This window comes from Malurus melanocephalus, unplaced genomic scaffold (assembly GCF_030028575.1).
Source record: "Malurus melanocephalus ecotype Western Australia unplaced genomic scaffold, MMel_1.1 scaffold_39, whole genome shotgun sequence".
NCBI classification, from domain to species: domain Eukaryota; kingdom Metazoa; phylum Chordata; class Aves; order Passeriformes; family Maluridae; genus Malurus; species Malurus melanocephalus.
Genome location: NW_026623271.1, coordinates 1734227 through 1749611, shown reverse-complemented (window position 1 = coordinate 1749611; position 15385 = coordinate 1734227). Strand labels below are relative to the sequence as shown.

General features: G+C 40.2%; 1 protein-coding gene across 2 annotated transcripts in view; it reads left to right on the top strand.

Moving 5' to 3' along the window:
* RELN (reelin) overlaps positions 1–15385 on the top strand; it is a 270732-nt gene that overhangs the window by 203751 nt on the left and 51596 nt on the right. For both annotated transcript variants that reach the window (XM_057364499.1, XM_057364500.1), the window contains exons 26-32: positions 1002–1173; positions 1557–1757; positions 3817–4052; positions 6695–6852; positions 7760–7967; positions 13387–13463; positions 14964–15122. In XM_057364499.1, coding sequence (XP_057220482.1) covers positions 1002–1173; positions 1557–1757; positions 3817–4052; positions 6695–6852; positions 7760–7967; positions 13387–13463; positions 14964–15122 — 1211 coding nt within the window. The remainder of the gene's footprint in view (positions 1–1001; positions 1174–1556; positions 1758–3816; positions 4053–6694; positions 6853–7759; positions 7968–13386; positions 13464–14963; positions 15123–15385) is intronic.

Sequence of the window (15385 nt, the reverse complement as noted above, 5' to 3'; positions counted from 1 at the left end):
AACATCATTTATTTAAGGTGTTTTTTAAGTTGAACAAAAAGCAAACTGGTAAGACCTGAAGTTCTTTTACAAAGATCTGTATAGGAAGSCTGAAATATTTTTACCCAAAGAAAACTGTCACATAATCTATTGCATTGTAACAGAAGGATGCTTTTGTCTACAAATAGGACCAATCAGCATAAGAAAATGAGAAATTAATTTTGCTAGTGTATGCCATTATTACTTCCTGGCATCAGAAAAACATGAAGACTTGCTGAACATGGATCAGCTGAACAGTTTAATTCAAATCTAGAGAGCTCAAAACAGTTCCTTATTGTGCTTGGCAATGGAGTAATAGATAAAACATAGACATTTTCTTAAAGMATTTGCATTCTCCACAGACAAGGACAAAGGAATCTTCTTGATATGCAGTGTATAAATAGGATTCTAGATATATGGAAAAACAGAATAATAGAATCATAGAATCATAGAATCATTAAGGAAAAGACTTCCAAGATCATGAAATCCAACCTTTGAGCCAGCATCACTATATCAACTAAATTACTGCCGTATCCAGGTGTTTTTTGAATACTTCCAGGAATGGACTCCACTACCTCCCCGGGCAGCCCAGGGAGTCCCAATGCCTGACCACCATTTCAGTGGAGAAATTCTCCTGTTGTCCAACCTGAACCTCCGCTGGCAGCATTTGAGGCAATGTACTCATGTGTTCTGTTGCCTGGGAGAAGAGGCCAATCCCCATCTCACTACACCCTCTTTTCAGGCAGCTGCAGAGGGCAATAAGGTCTCTGCTGAGCCTCCTTTTCTCCAGACTAAACAACCCCAATTTCCTCAGCTGCATCTCATGCGACTCTCTTAGACCTTTTGCCAGCTCTGGGCACCCAAATTACCAGAACTTGTACACATAAGATAGAGGTTGGCTTTCCTACCTCTTTTCCCAGTTGGGTCATCCATTTCTCTACCAACTGTGTTCTTTGAAGTTCTGCTCAATCTCTTTTTCTCAGATTTGTCTACCTGGAGCTGCCAGCCTCAGCCAAGACACCTTGCACCAGGTTTCGCTGGTGGCAGCCGGTGTTCTCCGGGGAAGGGTACGATCAGTGGGCCATCGACGACATCATCATTTTGTCAGAGAAGCAGAAGCACATCATTCCTGTCGTTAATCCCACCTTACCACAGGTAATAAGCCAGAGCAGGCTGTAGGCATCCCCATGAAATGGTACCATCCTGTTGGGAGACTTGTTTAGATGTAATTTTCTTTGAAAATATTTGGTCTRTTTAAAGAGACAGCTGTAGTGTTTGCAGCTGAATTTCTGTGCGGGGATAACCTGGGTCTTTTCACAAAATCATCAGACTCCTAAGCTTTATGACAGAGGGTGTAATGATGTATCTTTGCAAAATGTCAAGACTGAAGTCCTGGATTTTTTGAAAATTACAGAAAATTTTTTGAAAATTACATAAAATCAAAATTGTGAAATTTTAAAGTATATCATTTCAGGAATTATTCTGAAGTCACACTGCAAGGTGATAATACCTCTGAGTTTCCTTTTCATTTCTAACAGAACTTTTAYGAAAAGCCAGCATTTGATTACCCTATGAACCAGATGAGTGTATGGTTAATGCTGGCCAATGAAGGGATGACCAAAAATGAAAGTTTCTGCTCTGCCACCCCCTCTGCCATGCTCTTTGGTAAATCAGATGGAGACCGGTTTGCAGTGACTCGAGATTTAACTCTGAAGCCTGGATACGTCCTGCAGTTCAAGGTATTCCTTAAACATAAAACTGTGCAAGAATATCAGTGATACTGCCCTTAGCCAATACTTTCAAGATGCCACTGGGGCCACAGTTCAAACGAAGGTGATAAATTGAACGATTGCATATAAAGATGTGAGGAGCACAMGTATGAACCCATATAGCATTAAATGCCTTCTTGCTTTCTAGAAGAATAGCCAAAACCTCAGTGCAGGAAAGCATTTTTACCCCTCTGGAGAAGTTTTAAAGCTTTTTGTTCTTCAGCATATTTCACAAGTGGGCTGAAGTGACTGTCATTGTATTCAAGTCAGTACTAGGAAATCCTGCTGCACTGTCAAGCAAAAAGGGGTTTATCCCGTCTGGGGCTCTTTGTGTACAGAAGCTCCAATGTGGTTTGAGTACATTTTTKGTATTTTAAACTATTTAAGGACTTACAGGCTGCTCTGTACTCCATTGTGGGGTTCTCATATAATTTACTTTCATTGTGTCAATGAATAGAGGCTCCAATTAGCATTTTCTTCTTTAAAGAGCTTACAAAAATTTCAGTGGTCTGACAATACATCAGAATATGGGCTCCAAAGAAAGTGTATTTGCTTTGACAAGCTCTTGTTTCTGAACCCTAATCAAAATTTTATTGAGTTTATAATGAAATCCCATTGGTGAATTCTGGAAGTTGGTTGCAATGCAATTTTAATGAGCTCCCCACAAATACATGGTCCTTACATAATTGGTGGATACAGACACTGAATAATTTACAAGTGGAATTATTAAAGAGATCAGATGTTTACAGGCAGCCTTTCAAATATAATTCCCACAGTTCTATAAATAGGAAAGTTCATTAGAAATACTGAGATTTGTAAAATAATCTGATTTCGACTAAAAGTTATGCTAATAAAATGCTATAGAAACTGAAGAATTTCAGAACAATTTCCTTGTGAGTTTTGCTTGTAGTTYTATATTTTAAACTGTCTAAAACCCAAGGACATGTCAATATATAAATACCATTTAGCCTGGAAAAGATGCTATTTGCCTCTTCAACACCTTCCTCTACTTCACTGATTAAGTCTCATTCTGTAAGTTTGATGATCAACAGCAATTTAAAAATTGTCTAGGTTAAAAAAAAAATCAGTACTTAAAAACATTTCATAGACTGTCCATCACTGAGGAACTTGACAATGTAACAAATATGCAAAACATAAGCATGTATCACAGAACAGTGAGTTCTTCTTCATAAAGGCTATTATTTAAGCACTGAATTTATACTTTTTGGAAAGCTTTTCAGCCTGTACATAAATGTGTTAGTTCTGTTTGCATGCTTTCATGAGTATGTGAAATTTCCATTTTAAATAGCAGACTGGAATAATTTTGCATTGATAAACTCAAAGACAGTAATTTGTCAGAATTATTTCATTTTATATGAATGATTTCATTTTACATTTTGCATTCCACAGCTCAAGTAGAATTTTTGCAATAAAATAATAAAAAACAGTATTTTTCTGATAGCTTGAAAAATGAAACTGAAACTTCAAATCAGCAGTTGATTTTGGCCTTGGTTGTATTCTCATTTCACATTTTAATATGTATTTTTATCCTTAATCAAATTTTACTCTATTCTGGGGGCCCAAACTGCAGTGACATCYCCCAGACATCATTCCTGCAAGGCCAGTGACAAGGCTGTGGTGAGGGYTCACCTGGGAGTCAGGCTGATCCTCTGGACACACTGGGCTGCAGATGGGATGGATCCCAGAGGATACAGCTCTTTCCTCTCCTGGGCATGCAGGTTCCTACCCAGGGTTTGCTGTTTGGGGCCTGCAATGCACAGGGACTCTTGGAAAATTCATTGAACCTCTTTGCCTGCTGAACTCAGCAATCTTAATGAAGGAATAGTGAGAATTTTTTACTAACAAATGTCCTCTAAATGTAGGAAACAGACTCCAAGCATCCGTCACTGTCTGCCAGCAKGGTTCAGAGCAAGCGCTCAGAGCATCAAACCTCCCAAACCAAAAAGCCAATAAATACTAATAACAGTGCAGGTTTCTTCATACCCTTTCTGGCTCTGTTTTTTTGCAGCTGAACATTGGTTGCACAGACCAGTACAGCAGCTCTGCTCCCGTGCTGCTGCAGTACTCGCACGACGCCGGGCTCTTCTGGTCGCTGGTGAAGGAGGGCTGCTACCCCGCGTCCCCGGGCACCAAGGGCTGCGAGGGGAGCTCCCGCGAGCTCAGCGAGCCCTCTGTCTATCACACAGGAGACTTCGAGGACTGGACAAGGATTACTATCGTCATCCCCAGGTCGCTTGCAGCCAGGTATTGTGCACTGCTCACCAGTGATGCCAGTGGGACCCTTGGATTAGCTGCTTCTAAGATGCTACATTAGGAAAAAATTGCACAGGTGTGAATAAAAGTGGTGGGAAAAAATGGCAGATCTGGGAAAAATACACTGTGCTGCCCAAAGCAATGAGAATTTTCCCCTTGAAAGGTGTCAGATTGGGCTATAATAAATAATTAGGTTACAAAGCAGTGAGGAACACTGCACATTTTGATTTGACGTCAATCCCTTCATTGTCTTTATCTGTAGGGGTTAGGTCAGAGGCACCCACAAGAGAGTAGTAAGTCACATGAATTAAGTAAGCCATTTGAACAGGATTAATTTTTGTTACCACTGGGCAAAGAAACCTTAGCAAGGCATTTRAGCTGTTGCACAATTTGCTGTGTCACTGAAGGCAGCCAGGGCAGGCAGAGGCAAAGGGGGTAGGAATGGTAGTTGTGCACATCTGCAAGCACAACCTCAGCATCAGAGTAATGCAGGTGAGAAAACATCAGATGGTGGAAGACACAAACGAGCCTTGAAATCAGGAGGCTTTTCTCAGTCTTACMTGGATTTGGCTGAAGTTTCTCACTCCCCTTCCTCTCTGTCTTAYTCCATCAATAAAAACACCCCAATCTGATTTGCTGGATGCACCAAGCGCTGCCAGCACAGCCACCCCACCACACCCCTGGCCATGTCCCCATCTCCTGCCTCTCACCCCCCAGTGCAGCCTGGGGCTTTCTGACCCACYCTTCTGCCACAGGCTCCTCATCTTCAAGTCCTTCTGAGTGTGTGGCATATTTTGTAGCAGGGGAGTCAGTGCTTCTGCTGCAAGGACTGAAATAGCAGCCTGTACCATAACAAGTTTGTCTTTTCTTCAGTAATTAGCCAATAAAAGCAGGTGCCAAATTGCACAGATCTGACACCAGCTGATTTGATTTACCCAAAACAAGCCGGGCAGAATCAATAGCAGCAATCTGTTTGGCATTATGTTCAGTAATGTGATCAGGAATAAGAAGCTCATGCTAATACATTAAAAATGTAAGTATTGTGACTGCAAAGAGTATCTTGGCACGTTGATAACTGAATTTGTTGTGGGTCACTTAGGAAATCATGGTTCATGGGTTAACCAGAGAGTATCCCATTTCATTATATGGTACAGAGCATGAGCATGATGATCACCTACCTACCAAATCCCAGGACACAGCAAAATGGAAAAAGCAATAGGTTTACTATTTTTTAGGCAGAGTAGCAAGAAGGATCTTAGTTACTCCATTATATTGGCAATGAGACTTTAAATTTGTTCCACTCTCTGGAGCTCCTGTGAAATAATTCAGCTAAAAGCTAAAGACTGGAAATTAACAACCAAAATATCTTTTCTTCAACAAGTTTCCTGTGCAGTTGGTCAGAGTTGTGGGCAGAATGGGATATTCAGACAAAGGTTATTAAATAAACCCTCCCATTGAGTCATGAGGTCAAGAAAGGACCCCACTGCTTTCTAGACACTCCTTCTCAGAGAGGAGTCTGGGTGCAGCTGGATCCAATCTTAGCCTCAGATTTTGTCAACAGTTTAAATCTGAAGGATTACACAGGTCTAATTTAACCTTTGTACAAATTTGTCTTGCAGGATTAAGGATGGCGAACCAGATATATTTCTTTATATATGTATATGTATGATTTATTATTTTAACAATTGGACAAGGAGTTCTTAATCAAAGTTATTTACTACACAGTATTGGAGCTATAAAAACGATTATGATATTATTGCTATGAAGCAATATTGAAGCAATTGTATTAAAGCTAACAAAAACAATTATTAAGTAGAGATTGATATTATTCACTCATACAAAGATCTCTTGCTCAGCCTTAAGGATTAACCTTGAGAGGTGTCTCCACCCAAGGGAGGAATCTCCACACACACTGCAGGAAGTGGTATTTCTGAAGACCCTGACATTAAAATTTGGGACTAGGCTTTTGCAATATGAAATGATTGACAATCATATGTTTCCAGGCCTGCTGTGTCAGCTCAGCAGCCTTAGATAAGTTATTAGTAGCATCACTTGTTTGTTCCTTCATCTGTGCTTTACCACATATTCATCTCACTATCAGGATGTTTAACTTTGGGATTGATGGGTCAGACTGATTTCAGCGTGTAAGAGATGTTATTTGCCATTCTACTCAGAAAGTGGCTTTTTTTCTAGTATCCAAATAACTTCAAGGTTTTTTACTCAAAGTGTGCCATCCCATAACAAACTCCGCCTTGCGGCCACTACCGAGTTCCTTTCAAAAGTACTGTAACAAATGTAGTTCTGGATTTTAATATGTGATCAGTTCAAGTTGAACAGAGTAGTAAAAAGCATCTTCAAAGTCACATGTAATCATTCACTGTTGTTGATAAAATCATGTGTTTCTTCTTTGCATCACGCTGATGGATACAGGCCAGAGAAACAGAAGAAGTCAAAATGCAGCCAAAAAATCTGGAAGAAATATCCTTAAGCAATGTTGTACAAAATGTAGGATGACAGAAATCCAGGCACCCTATTTGCAAATGGTCAATTTAAGAAAAGGTCCTTTTAATGTTAAGTTAGGAGCATAAGATATGGAAGCCGGGAATAGCAGCACCGTTGTTTTTTCTCTGCAGTAAGACCCGGTTCCGCTGGATCCAGGAGAGCAGCTCCCACAAGAGCGTTCCTCCTTTCGGCTTGGATGGCGTCTACATCTCCGAGCCCTGCCCCAACTACTGCAGCGGGCACGGGGACTGCGTCTCGGGGGTCTGCTTCTGTGACCTGGGCTACACGGGTAAGACASCCCTCCTCAGCTGGGGTTACAGGGAGCACTGGCTGAGTTAGAGCTGGGAACCTGGCATCTTGTTTTTCCTTTCCGATATTCCAGAAAAATATATGATGACATATATTGCATGGGCTGCCAACAGAAATCTTTTTTGTTTTGTTAAATAAAATTCAGCACAGGCAAAGCAGAGCAGCTGAAGGCAGCGGACASCGTTGATGTTTCTGGCAACCGCAATCTTTGAACATCACCATCTGTATGAATGGGAAGGGACTAGCAATAACAGAGAAAACAAAATAAAATATTATAAACTGAAAAATCTGCTTAAAAGCTTTTGGATCATCTTCAAAAGAATCGTTGCCATTTTTGAGTCCCCTGGCCATCTGATGGCATGGGACCAGGAGGGAACATATGTTCTGTCAGGCCCTTCTGTGGAAAATTCTGCTCACTTGTGGTTTCAGGGGCTTTTATACTGAAATAGGAAAAAAAAAACCAAAAACCCCAAAATGCAAACCCTATGAAGAAAAATGATTGACACAACCAGTTGCACACTGCACTCTTTTCAACCTTCAACCAACAAAGCAATAAGCTAACATCTTTTGTTCGATTTGTTTAAAATTAAATAGAGGGATAATGTTTTTCTGTTTGCAAAAAATGCCTTATCAACACAAAGCTTGGTTATTTTTCACCCAGTGAAATAAGCCATCTTAGAGTTTAGAAGAAGAGGGCTTATTCTTCCTACAGAAATTTGTAAAGTGGCTTTTAAAAGGTACRATCCAATCATCGGGGCATTTTCTCAGAAAAGCCTGGTGCTTTGTCACATGTGGGTGCAACAGAACCAAGTGCCTGTGTACTGTATCTGACCCTTACTCTGTTCAGCRGTTTCACCAAAGCATCTCCTTCTCTTTTTTTCTTGAAGCATCCCATGGAACCTGTGTGTCTAATGTGCCTAATCACAGTGAGATGTTCGACAGGTTTGAGAGGAAGCTAAGCCCTCTCTGGTACAAGATAACAGGAGGTCAGGTTGGGACAGGCTGTGGTGTGCTCAGCGACGGAAAATCTCTGTACTTCAATGGACCTGGCAAAAGGGAGGCAAGGACTGTTCCCCTGGACACCACAAATATCAGGTTTGTGCTCAGGGCTGCTCCTCACAATTGCCTCTGTGTTCATGTTCTCTGTTCTGCCCTGTTGCAAGTGTAGATATGAGAAGTGGGAAAYGTTTTCTCTGGTAATCATAATCTGTACAAGAGCTCTGAAAGTCAGAGAAAATACTTTTTTTTCATTCTGGTGTATTATTTCCTTTTTTTCAAGAGAATGCTTGGGTTAGAAAGAGTAGAATAGCAGCATAAAATAAAATAAAATATTAACTCGCTATCCTTCTGAGAAGATAGTTTGCATTGTGTTCTAAGGCAGAAGATATGGTCTTGAGAATGCACAAAACCCATGATTCTGCACAAAACCCATGATTCTGCACAAAACCCATGACTCTGCCCATAGCCGGGGAAAAAAGCTCCTTTTCCCCTGACTGTGCTGAATTGCAGGCATGAGGATGGCATAGCAAGGAGCTGTTGTTTAGTTGCCAGATGTTGTGAATTACTCCACTTGTCAGAAGTGCAAAGGAATGGGATGTGAATTGTTTCTGCGTAGCCAAGAGGCTAACAAGCCTTCACCTCTCTCCCTGCTGCTACTGAATCCTGCTCCGTTGGCGGCAATTATCCTCTTCTCTCAAATTGCCTGGCTGATTAATGTAATTAGCATGAACAAAGGGCTGTTAATTCTAACCACTATTTAGCTTGGAGTTCGCTGCTGCTTTGTCCAGTCTCATGAGAGATTAGGCACCTGAAACCTTGAGCACCCTACAATTTTGGCAGTTAGCTTAATCAAAGATATTTCTCCTGACAAATRCTGCTCTGACAGTAAGTTATGCCATGATTTGCTCTGTTATTGAATTTGTGGGATCACTCTGCAAAGACTGGCCCGAGYTTACTGTGATTACTCTCCAGCTCAGGCTCTGTAGGGCGGTGTGGGGGCTGTGGGTTTGGGGACGTCCTCAGCTGCTCCTTGGCACTGCATCAGCTGCCTTTCTTCTGTCCCCTGCATGTCAGACAAATATGTGTCATAGTGATAATTATGTAAATTAGTTATTAATTAAACTAATTAATTGTTTGACAAATATGTTTTGGACGAGTGCATGTTTGCCCTGGGACTGTGGGAAGACCTGAACACTTCTATTCCACTGTCTTTATATCTTGTATTATTAATCCTGGAAAGCATTGTATTGGAAGAAGTCTAGATTGCTTCATCAAGAAGTCTGCATTCAAAAAAGTATTTTTTCTTTTTTTTCTTTCATGGAGAAATCTTTCTTAAAATAAAAGTATTTCATTTACTTTTGATATTATTTTGAAAGCGCTTTTAATGCCAGATATTCATATTCACAGCTTTCCATTTTTCTAAAGTTTGAATTATTTTAAAAGCCAGAAKTAGTTTCAAAATACTGAGTAGTACTCTTTCTTTATGTTTTTAATATACCACTGCTTCTGTTTTGCACAAGAATGTGGTAATCTGGCGTCTTAAAATTGCCTCAAAAACGTAAATGGCCCAAGGGACCTTTGGTAAGAGCAACTAAGATCTCTCTTCTGACCATGTGCTCACGGTTTGAACTGCTCTCCTGTAACTGATTTTTATGTCAAAATAAATCAGCAGTGTATTTTTTGTAAGCATCATAGTGAACAGGTTAACTTCCTTGAACAATTCAAGCTCGAAGCCACATCCCTGGGCTGTTTGCTGGACAGGACATAGTGGTCATCTCAAGCACAAAYGGGATTAACATGGATTTTTTGCTTTCTTCAGTGTGTGCTCAAAGGTAGTAGCCAGCTGATGCTGCTTGGCCAGAACATGGACTTTTTAGACCACAACAATTACCCCAGGCTGCTTTTGTGTTCACAGGAGAGAACAGCTGCTTCAAAAGGGCAGCACAGCTCATCCTGAAACACCAGCTAGCAAGGGCCACTGCTTTGTCTTCTGGAAACACATTCTTTCATAAATTGTAAGACAGCCTGGATTGGCCATGTATAACATAAACATTTGGCTTCAGTTACCTTGCTCTGAACAGATGCATCCCACTGTAATGTTTGAGGCCATCTGTAACATTAACTGTGCCATTTTCACTAGAAGCAAAGGCACACTAAGTTTGTGAAGGGTTAACTGAAAGGCCCATGCCCTAAAAAGAAAGTAATTCCTCAGCCTAGAAATGTTTTTTTTTCATTATTGGAGCTAAAATTAATATCACTTGAAAGGGGAGATTAAAACGAAGTACTTTTTCCCATTTTCGTATTACTTTTTGCATTCAATAGAGCCTTGCATGGAATTTAGTTATCTTATTAGGGGTCATCTTAGCTCCTGCAGTTATATTTTATTTTTGCAAGGTTTTTTTCATTGAGGGGTTTTGGTGACTGAGTAAACAGCAGGAAAATATGCCTTGAAAGACATACTGTTAGATATGTGGATTGAGGGTTKTGAATAGGAAGGCTGAAACTCCTGCAGATTTTTAAGCTGCTTATTTTTCAGGTTAATAGTGTTTTCTCAGACCTTTTAAGATCTTGTTTTGTTAAATCATGCATGGAAGCACCGGATTAAAAAATTGAAAAATATTGCAAGACACTAAACTTTTATTTTCATTCTGCATTCCTGCAGMTCTACCTATGTGCATTTCCTATCATCAGCTACAGCTTTYTGAATAWAAAGTGTAAATTTTATGTATGGAATGTACAGAWTTTTTTTTCTTTTTTTCAAGTTCAAAGATCCTTTTCCCTTTCACCCTTCTCTTCCTTGCAGAGCGTGGTCCATGGGGGCTYAGTGTTCCTGGTTTGCTCCACTCCAAAAGGGTTGGGATTTGCCAGCCTGGGGTGTRTGGGGTGCTCAGGGGAACCCCAACAGGGCACTGCCTGACATTGAGGGTGTCACATTAAGATCATTTCAAACTAAAGCTTGTGCCTGGAAACCAATSACCGTAAACAAGTGAAATGGTATCATAACCTTAGCTGTCTTTGTCCCATGGCCTCCTTATTCCTTTAAGATTAACTGCACCTTTAATTCCCAGCTATTAGGACAATGTTCCATAGCACTAAGAGAACTCTAAGTGTCAAAGTTCATTTCACCCAGACCTTTTTTTTTTTGCCCTACACTTCAGAAACCCCCTGGAGTGTCTCCATGCCTTCCCTGCTGCATGGCCCAACACACCAAAAGCACAATTTCACCAGCAGTGTTTCCATCCTTCTGCCTGACAATGTGATACATGGATGCATTTTGGTTGCTGATGAGCTCCTGTCTCCCATTTTGATGGCCTGTCCCTTATGACACTCTTGACTGTCTGTTCAGTGGGAACATTTGCACACAGTGCCTACCTGGCAGCTAGATAAAAACCATGGAGTATATATATGTTTTTTCCAAGTGGTGACATCTGGCTTGTTAGCTGACTTGGCTCCCATCTGCTTTACAGACTCCATTGCTAATGATTGTGCAACCATCCCAGGGAGCTGTTCTGGGTCAGACACTCAGAGATCAGATGGGCTGATTCACCCTTCTGTAGAAAGGGGTTTTTTGTTATTTGGTTTTGCTCTTTAACAATATTTACATTTGGCAAGAATTAAAGAATTCCATCACAGGATTGCCAATCTATTCACCTCTGAGACTTCTGTCTAGAGTTTTATTGCCTGAATACTGTCTCAGACAGCAGAGCTGCAGCAAACAAGTAGAACTACCTGGCTAAATGGTGTAGAACTGGGAGCCTGAATAGTCTTGAGCTACCTATGGGGTTGTCTTAGGAATGAGATTGATGAGAAAATTCTGGCTTGTCCTAGACCCTACGGACATACAAAATATCTCAGATAGTAGACACAGATTTTGATAACAGAACTGGAATGTGGTTGGGTTTAGAATCAGAAGAGATCACAGATCGTTATTATTTCTTGTGTTTGTAGTAGYGGATGAGAGAAATTGGAGTCCTGTCTACATTGTACTGGCTCTGGCTGTAGTCATGTGGTTTGTCTATGRTTTTACCAAAATTACTACAAATTAGGACCAAATACTCTAAAGAAAAAAGAGTTATCCTTGTGGGAATTGAGTGGCAAATCAAGCTTGTTTGCTTACACAGGGATACAAATTCACCTCAAAATCTGTATTTTAAATAAAGAAGTMATCTACATGCAATAGGATTAATGAAGCCTGATTTTCTATCATCCTAATTTGAAAACAGGCCAGGAAGCCGGGAGGAGAATGGCACTGCCAACTTGCAGCATGYAAAAGCTCATCATGGGGCTGGGCCCAGTTTCTCTGCTCTGCTCAGGTGCTGCCTTGGGTGTACCATGGAGACAACCTGTGAAGAATGTGTAGATTAGGRGGTGATGGCATTCTCAGTCAGCTCAATGTTCTTTGCCTTGGTTATGACCCAGTAAGACTCAGATGRATGCCTGAGACATGCAGTGAAATTCAGTGAATGAGCAGCAGGACATTAATTGTAATTAATTGTGGTTATATAGCACAGTAGTGTGTGTCTAAGACAAAATGTAAAATCCTCTAAAACCACAGAGTTACAATAATAAACACAAGCTCAGCAAGGATGCCATGGCATTATTGCAGATTGAGAAAAACAAAACAAAACAAAAACAATATTTTGGAGAACAAGGARGGAATAAATACAAATGATTCAAACATAGCTGAACAGGGATGTTCCAGACATTATACAGAGTTCTGTCAATAAAATCAGCAATCSTATATCAAAGAGTTTTGTGGCATTAGAAGGATTGCAGGAAGTAGTTTTGGGAAAAATTGAGGACATGTAATAATGTTCACGCAGAGGCTCAGATGMAATGGTTGCCATGATTTACAGTAGAAAGGAATAAGAGAAGGTAGGGAAGTGATAGAACTTCTAAAACTGACTACAGGACAGGTTGCAAGAAAAGTGGATCAGGAACATTTTTTTAACCATTTTATGTTGTTGGAGCAAGAGAGTATTCMATGAAATAATAATGTGCAGGTTCAAAATCAAGGGCCTACTTCACAAAATGCTCAATGAATGCATTTCACTGAAAATCATTTACATCAAGAATTTAAGGAACTAAAAAAGATTGGTGGTTTGGTGAGGATAATAATTTTATTACAACTCAAATGCTTCCTTTTAAAGGTCCATCCAATTTCCAGTTACAAGAGGCCAAGGTAAGATCTGATGTAAGGAATAGCTTTGCCTGCTTTGGAGATTTTGCGACTTTTGTGAGAGATGARACTACTAAATTCTGCTACTCACTCAAAAAATATACTTATTAGGCACAGGATTAATAAACCACATCACTTTCTTCTGTTTCGGGTCCTTCACAATTTACCATGCCCATGTTTGATTTCTTTGGGAACATTACCTAGTCAATAAGCCTAATAATGGAATAATGACCTAACTGAAAATGCCAGATTAGTTCGGAGAGGCAAATTWTCCTGACTGATCTTGTGCTATCAGAAGATGATAACACTTCTTTTCTGTCCTGTGTTTTTTTAAAGGCTAGTTCAATTTTATGTACAACTTGGAAGCAAAACTGTTGGTAACTCCTGCAACAGACCAAGAGCCAGGAATGAAGGTAAAGCCCCTTTTCTTTATAAAAAGTTGTTTTTCATTTTGCATCTTCTGCAGTGTTTATGCTGCCTTTACAGAATGAAAAAGGGTTATTTTAACATAAATCAATTACCTCTTCCGTTTTTGTAAATGGTGCAGAAAACTATTTACTTTTGACTGACAAACTGATTTATAATTAGTTGCACCAAACCTAGTGGTGATCCCTCTGTAGGAGTAGCTGTAGGAGCTGTGATGGTGTAAGAAATACRACATTTACAAGGCAAGGTGTAATAGCTTCTATTAAACTATTTGGTAGAGTTGGAAAACAGGTTACAGAATTTACAAGTACACAGGACTTTTCATAAGGATTGAAATAAAAAAAGGGATGAGATTTAAGTTCAGGAAAAAGTGGGCAAAYTCTATTTCTGACCTGAAAAAGAGTTCTGTGCTTAAAAACTTGTTCATCTTCTCAACTACACCAGTGGGACTAATAAACAATTGCCTTCCAAAACAAACTTATGAATGACTTACCCAAAACACAAATTAGAAAGCTGCAGCTGAAAATTTATTTAGTCTGAATAAATTAATCTCTACCTGTTGTCTCCTCTCCTATTTTACCTCCATGCTTAAAGTTTCTGCGGTGGAGGACTGTTATTTATGTTTGGGAAGGGTCAGCAGAGTTTTGGGAGCAGATTCCCATGTAAAGAGGTCTCATTGCACAAAGATAGACCACTGACGTGATAGATGAGAAAATTTAATCTTCCTCTCAGTATARATCATTTCATGTCAGTGGACTGTTTCCTGATATTTGACATTGACATTGACTCACTCACTGAGGAAAGCTGTTCATCTTGCAGCACCGATTACACCAAGGGTTTGATTCTCCTCTCATTTGCACCAGTATAAGACACCAAAAAATTATCTTTGAACATACTCCACTCTAAAAGAGTTTTAAGAGAAGAAATATACACAGGTGCTTCTTTCTTGTATTATCCCTTTCAATGAGTTTTGTGGAGCTTCTGTTGTGTGCTAGTATTTGCCATATTGTGTGTATGGTTCAAAGGCTGTCTTAAATTGTCTAAATATTATGGTGATTCATTTCCAAGGCTGTTGTGAGCTTGCATACACARTATGAACATAGTGATCCCAGTGATCAGAATTATGACTTAGTCTTCCACACCAGCTACAGGGAAACCCAACATGAAATAAATACTGTATAAAGAAAATCACATTATTCTTATAATTTCTGTGGTATGATCATTAATTTCCCTGAGGGTGTAAAAGATTTGATCCTTTGAGTCTGGTGAAGACAATCCAAATAGCATGCTGCAGCTGGTGACCCATGCCACCTTTGCAGTAGGACTTTGTCCACAGAATGATTCTGGACCAGGAGAATGCCAAAGGGTAGGGCAGATGTTGAAAGGCCTGTGCCTTTTGGGGGTTGGCAGTTCCTGAGTACAGGGTGAATTGTCCCCTCTTTGYTCTGCACAGTCACACTGACTGCTTTTCTTCATTTTAAACATAGGACTTGTTGTTCAGTACACCAATGACAACGGGATCACCTGGAGTTTGCTGCGAGAGCTGGATTTYATGTCATACCTGGAGCCCCAGGTCRTTTCCATCGATTTACCCCGGGAGGCCAAGACCCCTGCCACYGCCTTCCGCTGGTGGCAGCCACAGCACGGTGAGCCAGACCAGCACAAAAATTCATTAAGCAGCTTTAACTACCCAYATGTCAGTGCTACTCAGTGTAGACATGTTGTGCAGGAACCTCAGCTCATGAAAAACACAGTATTTTGAACAGTTGGGTGCTGTAAGAATGTATTTAGGCATTCCTGTGTCACACTACAGGCATGGTTTTCTTTTATAGCACCAAGCTACAGAGTGGGATGAAGAGTAAAATTGTTTAAGAGCTGAGTTTAAACCAAAGATGCTGAGATAACAGGG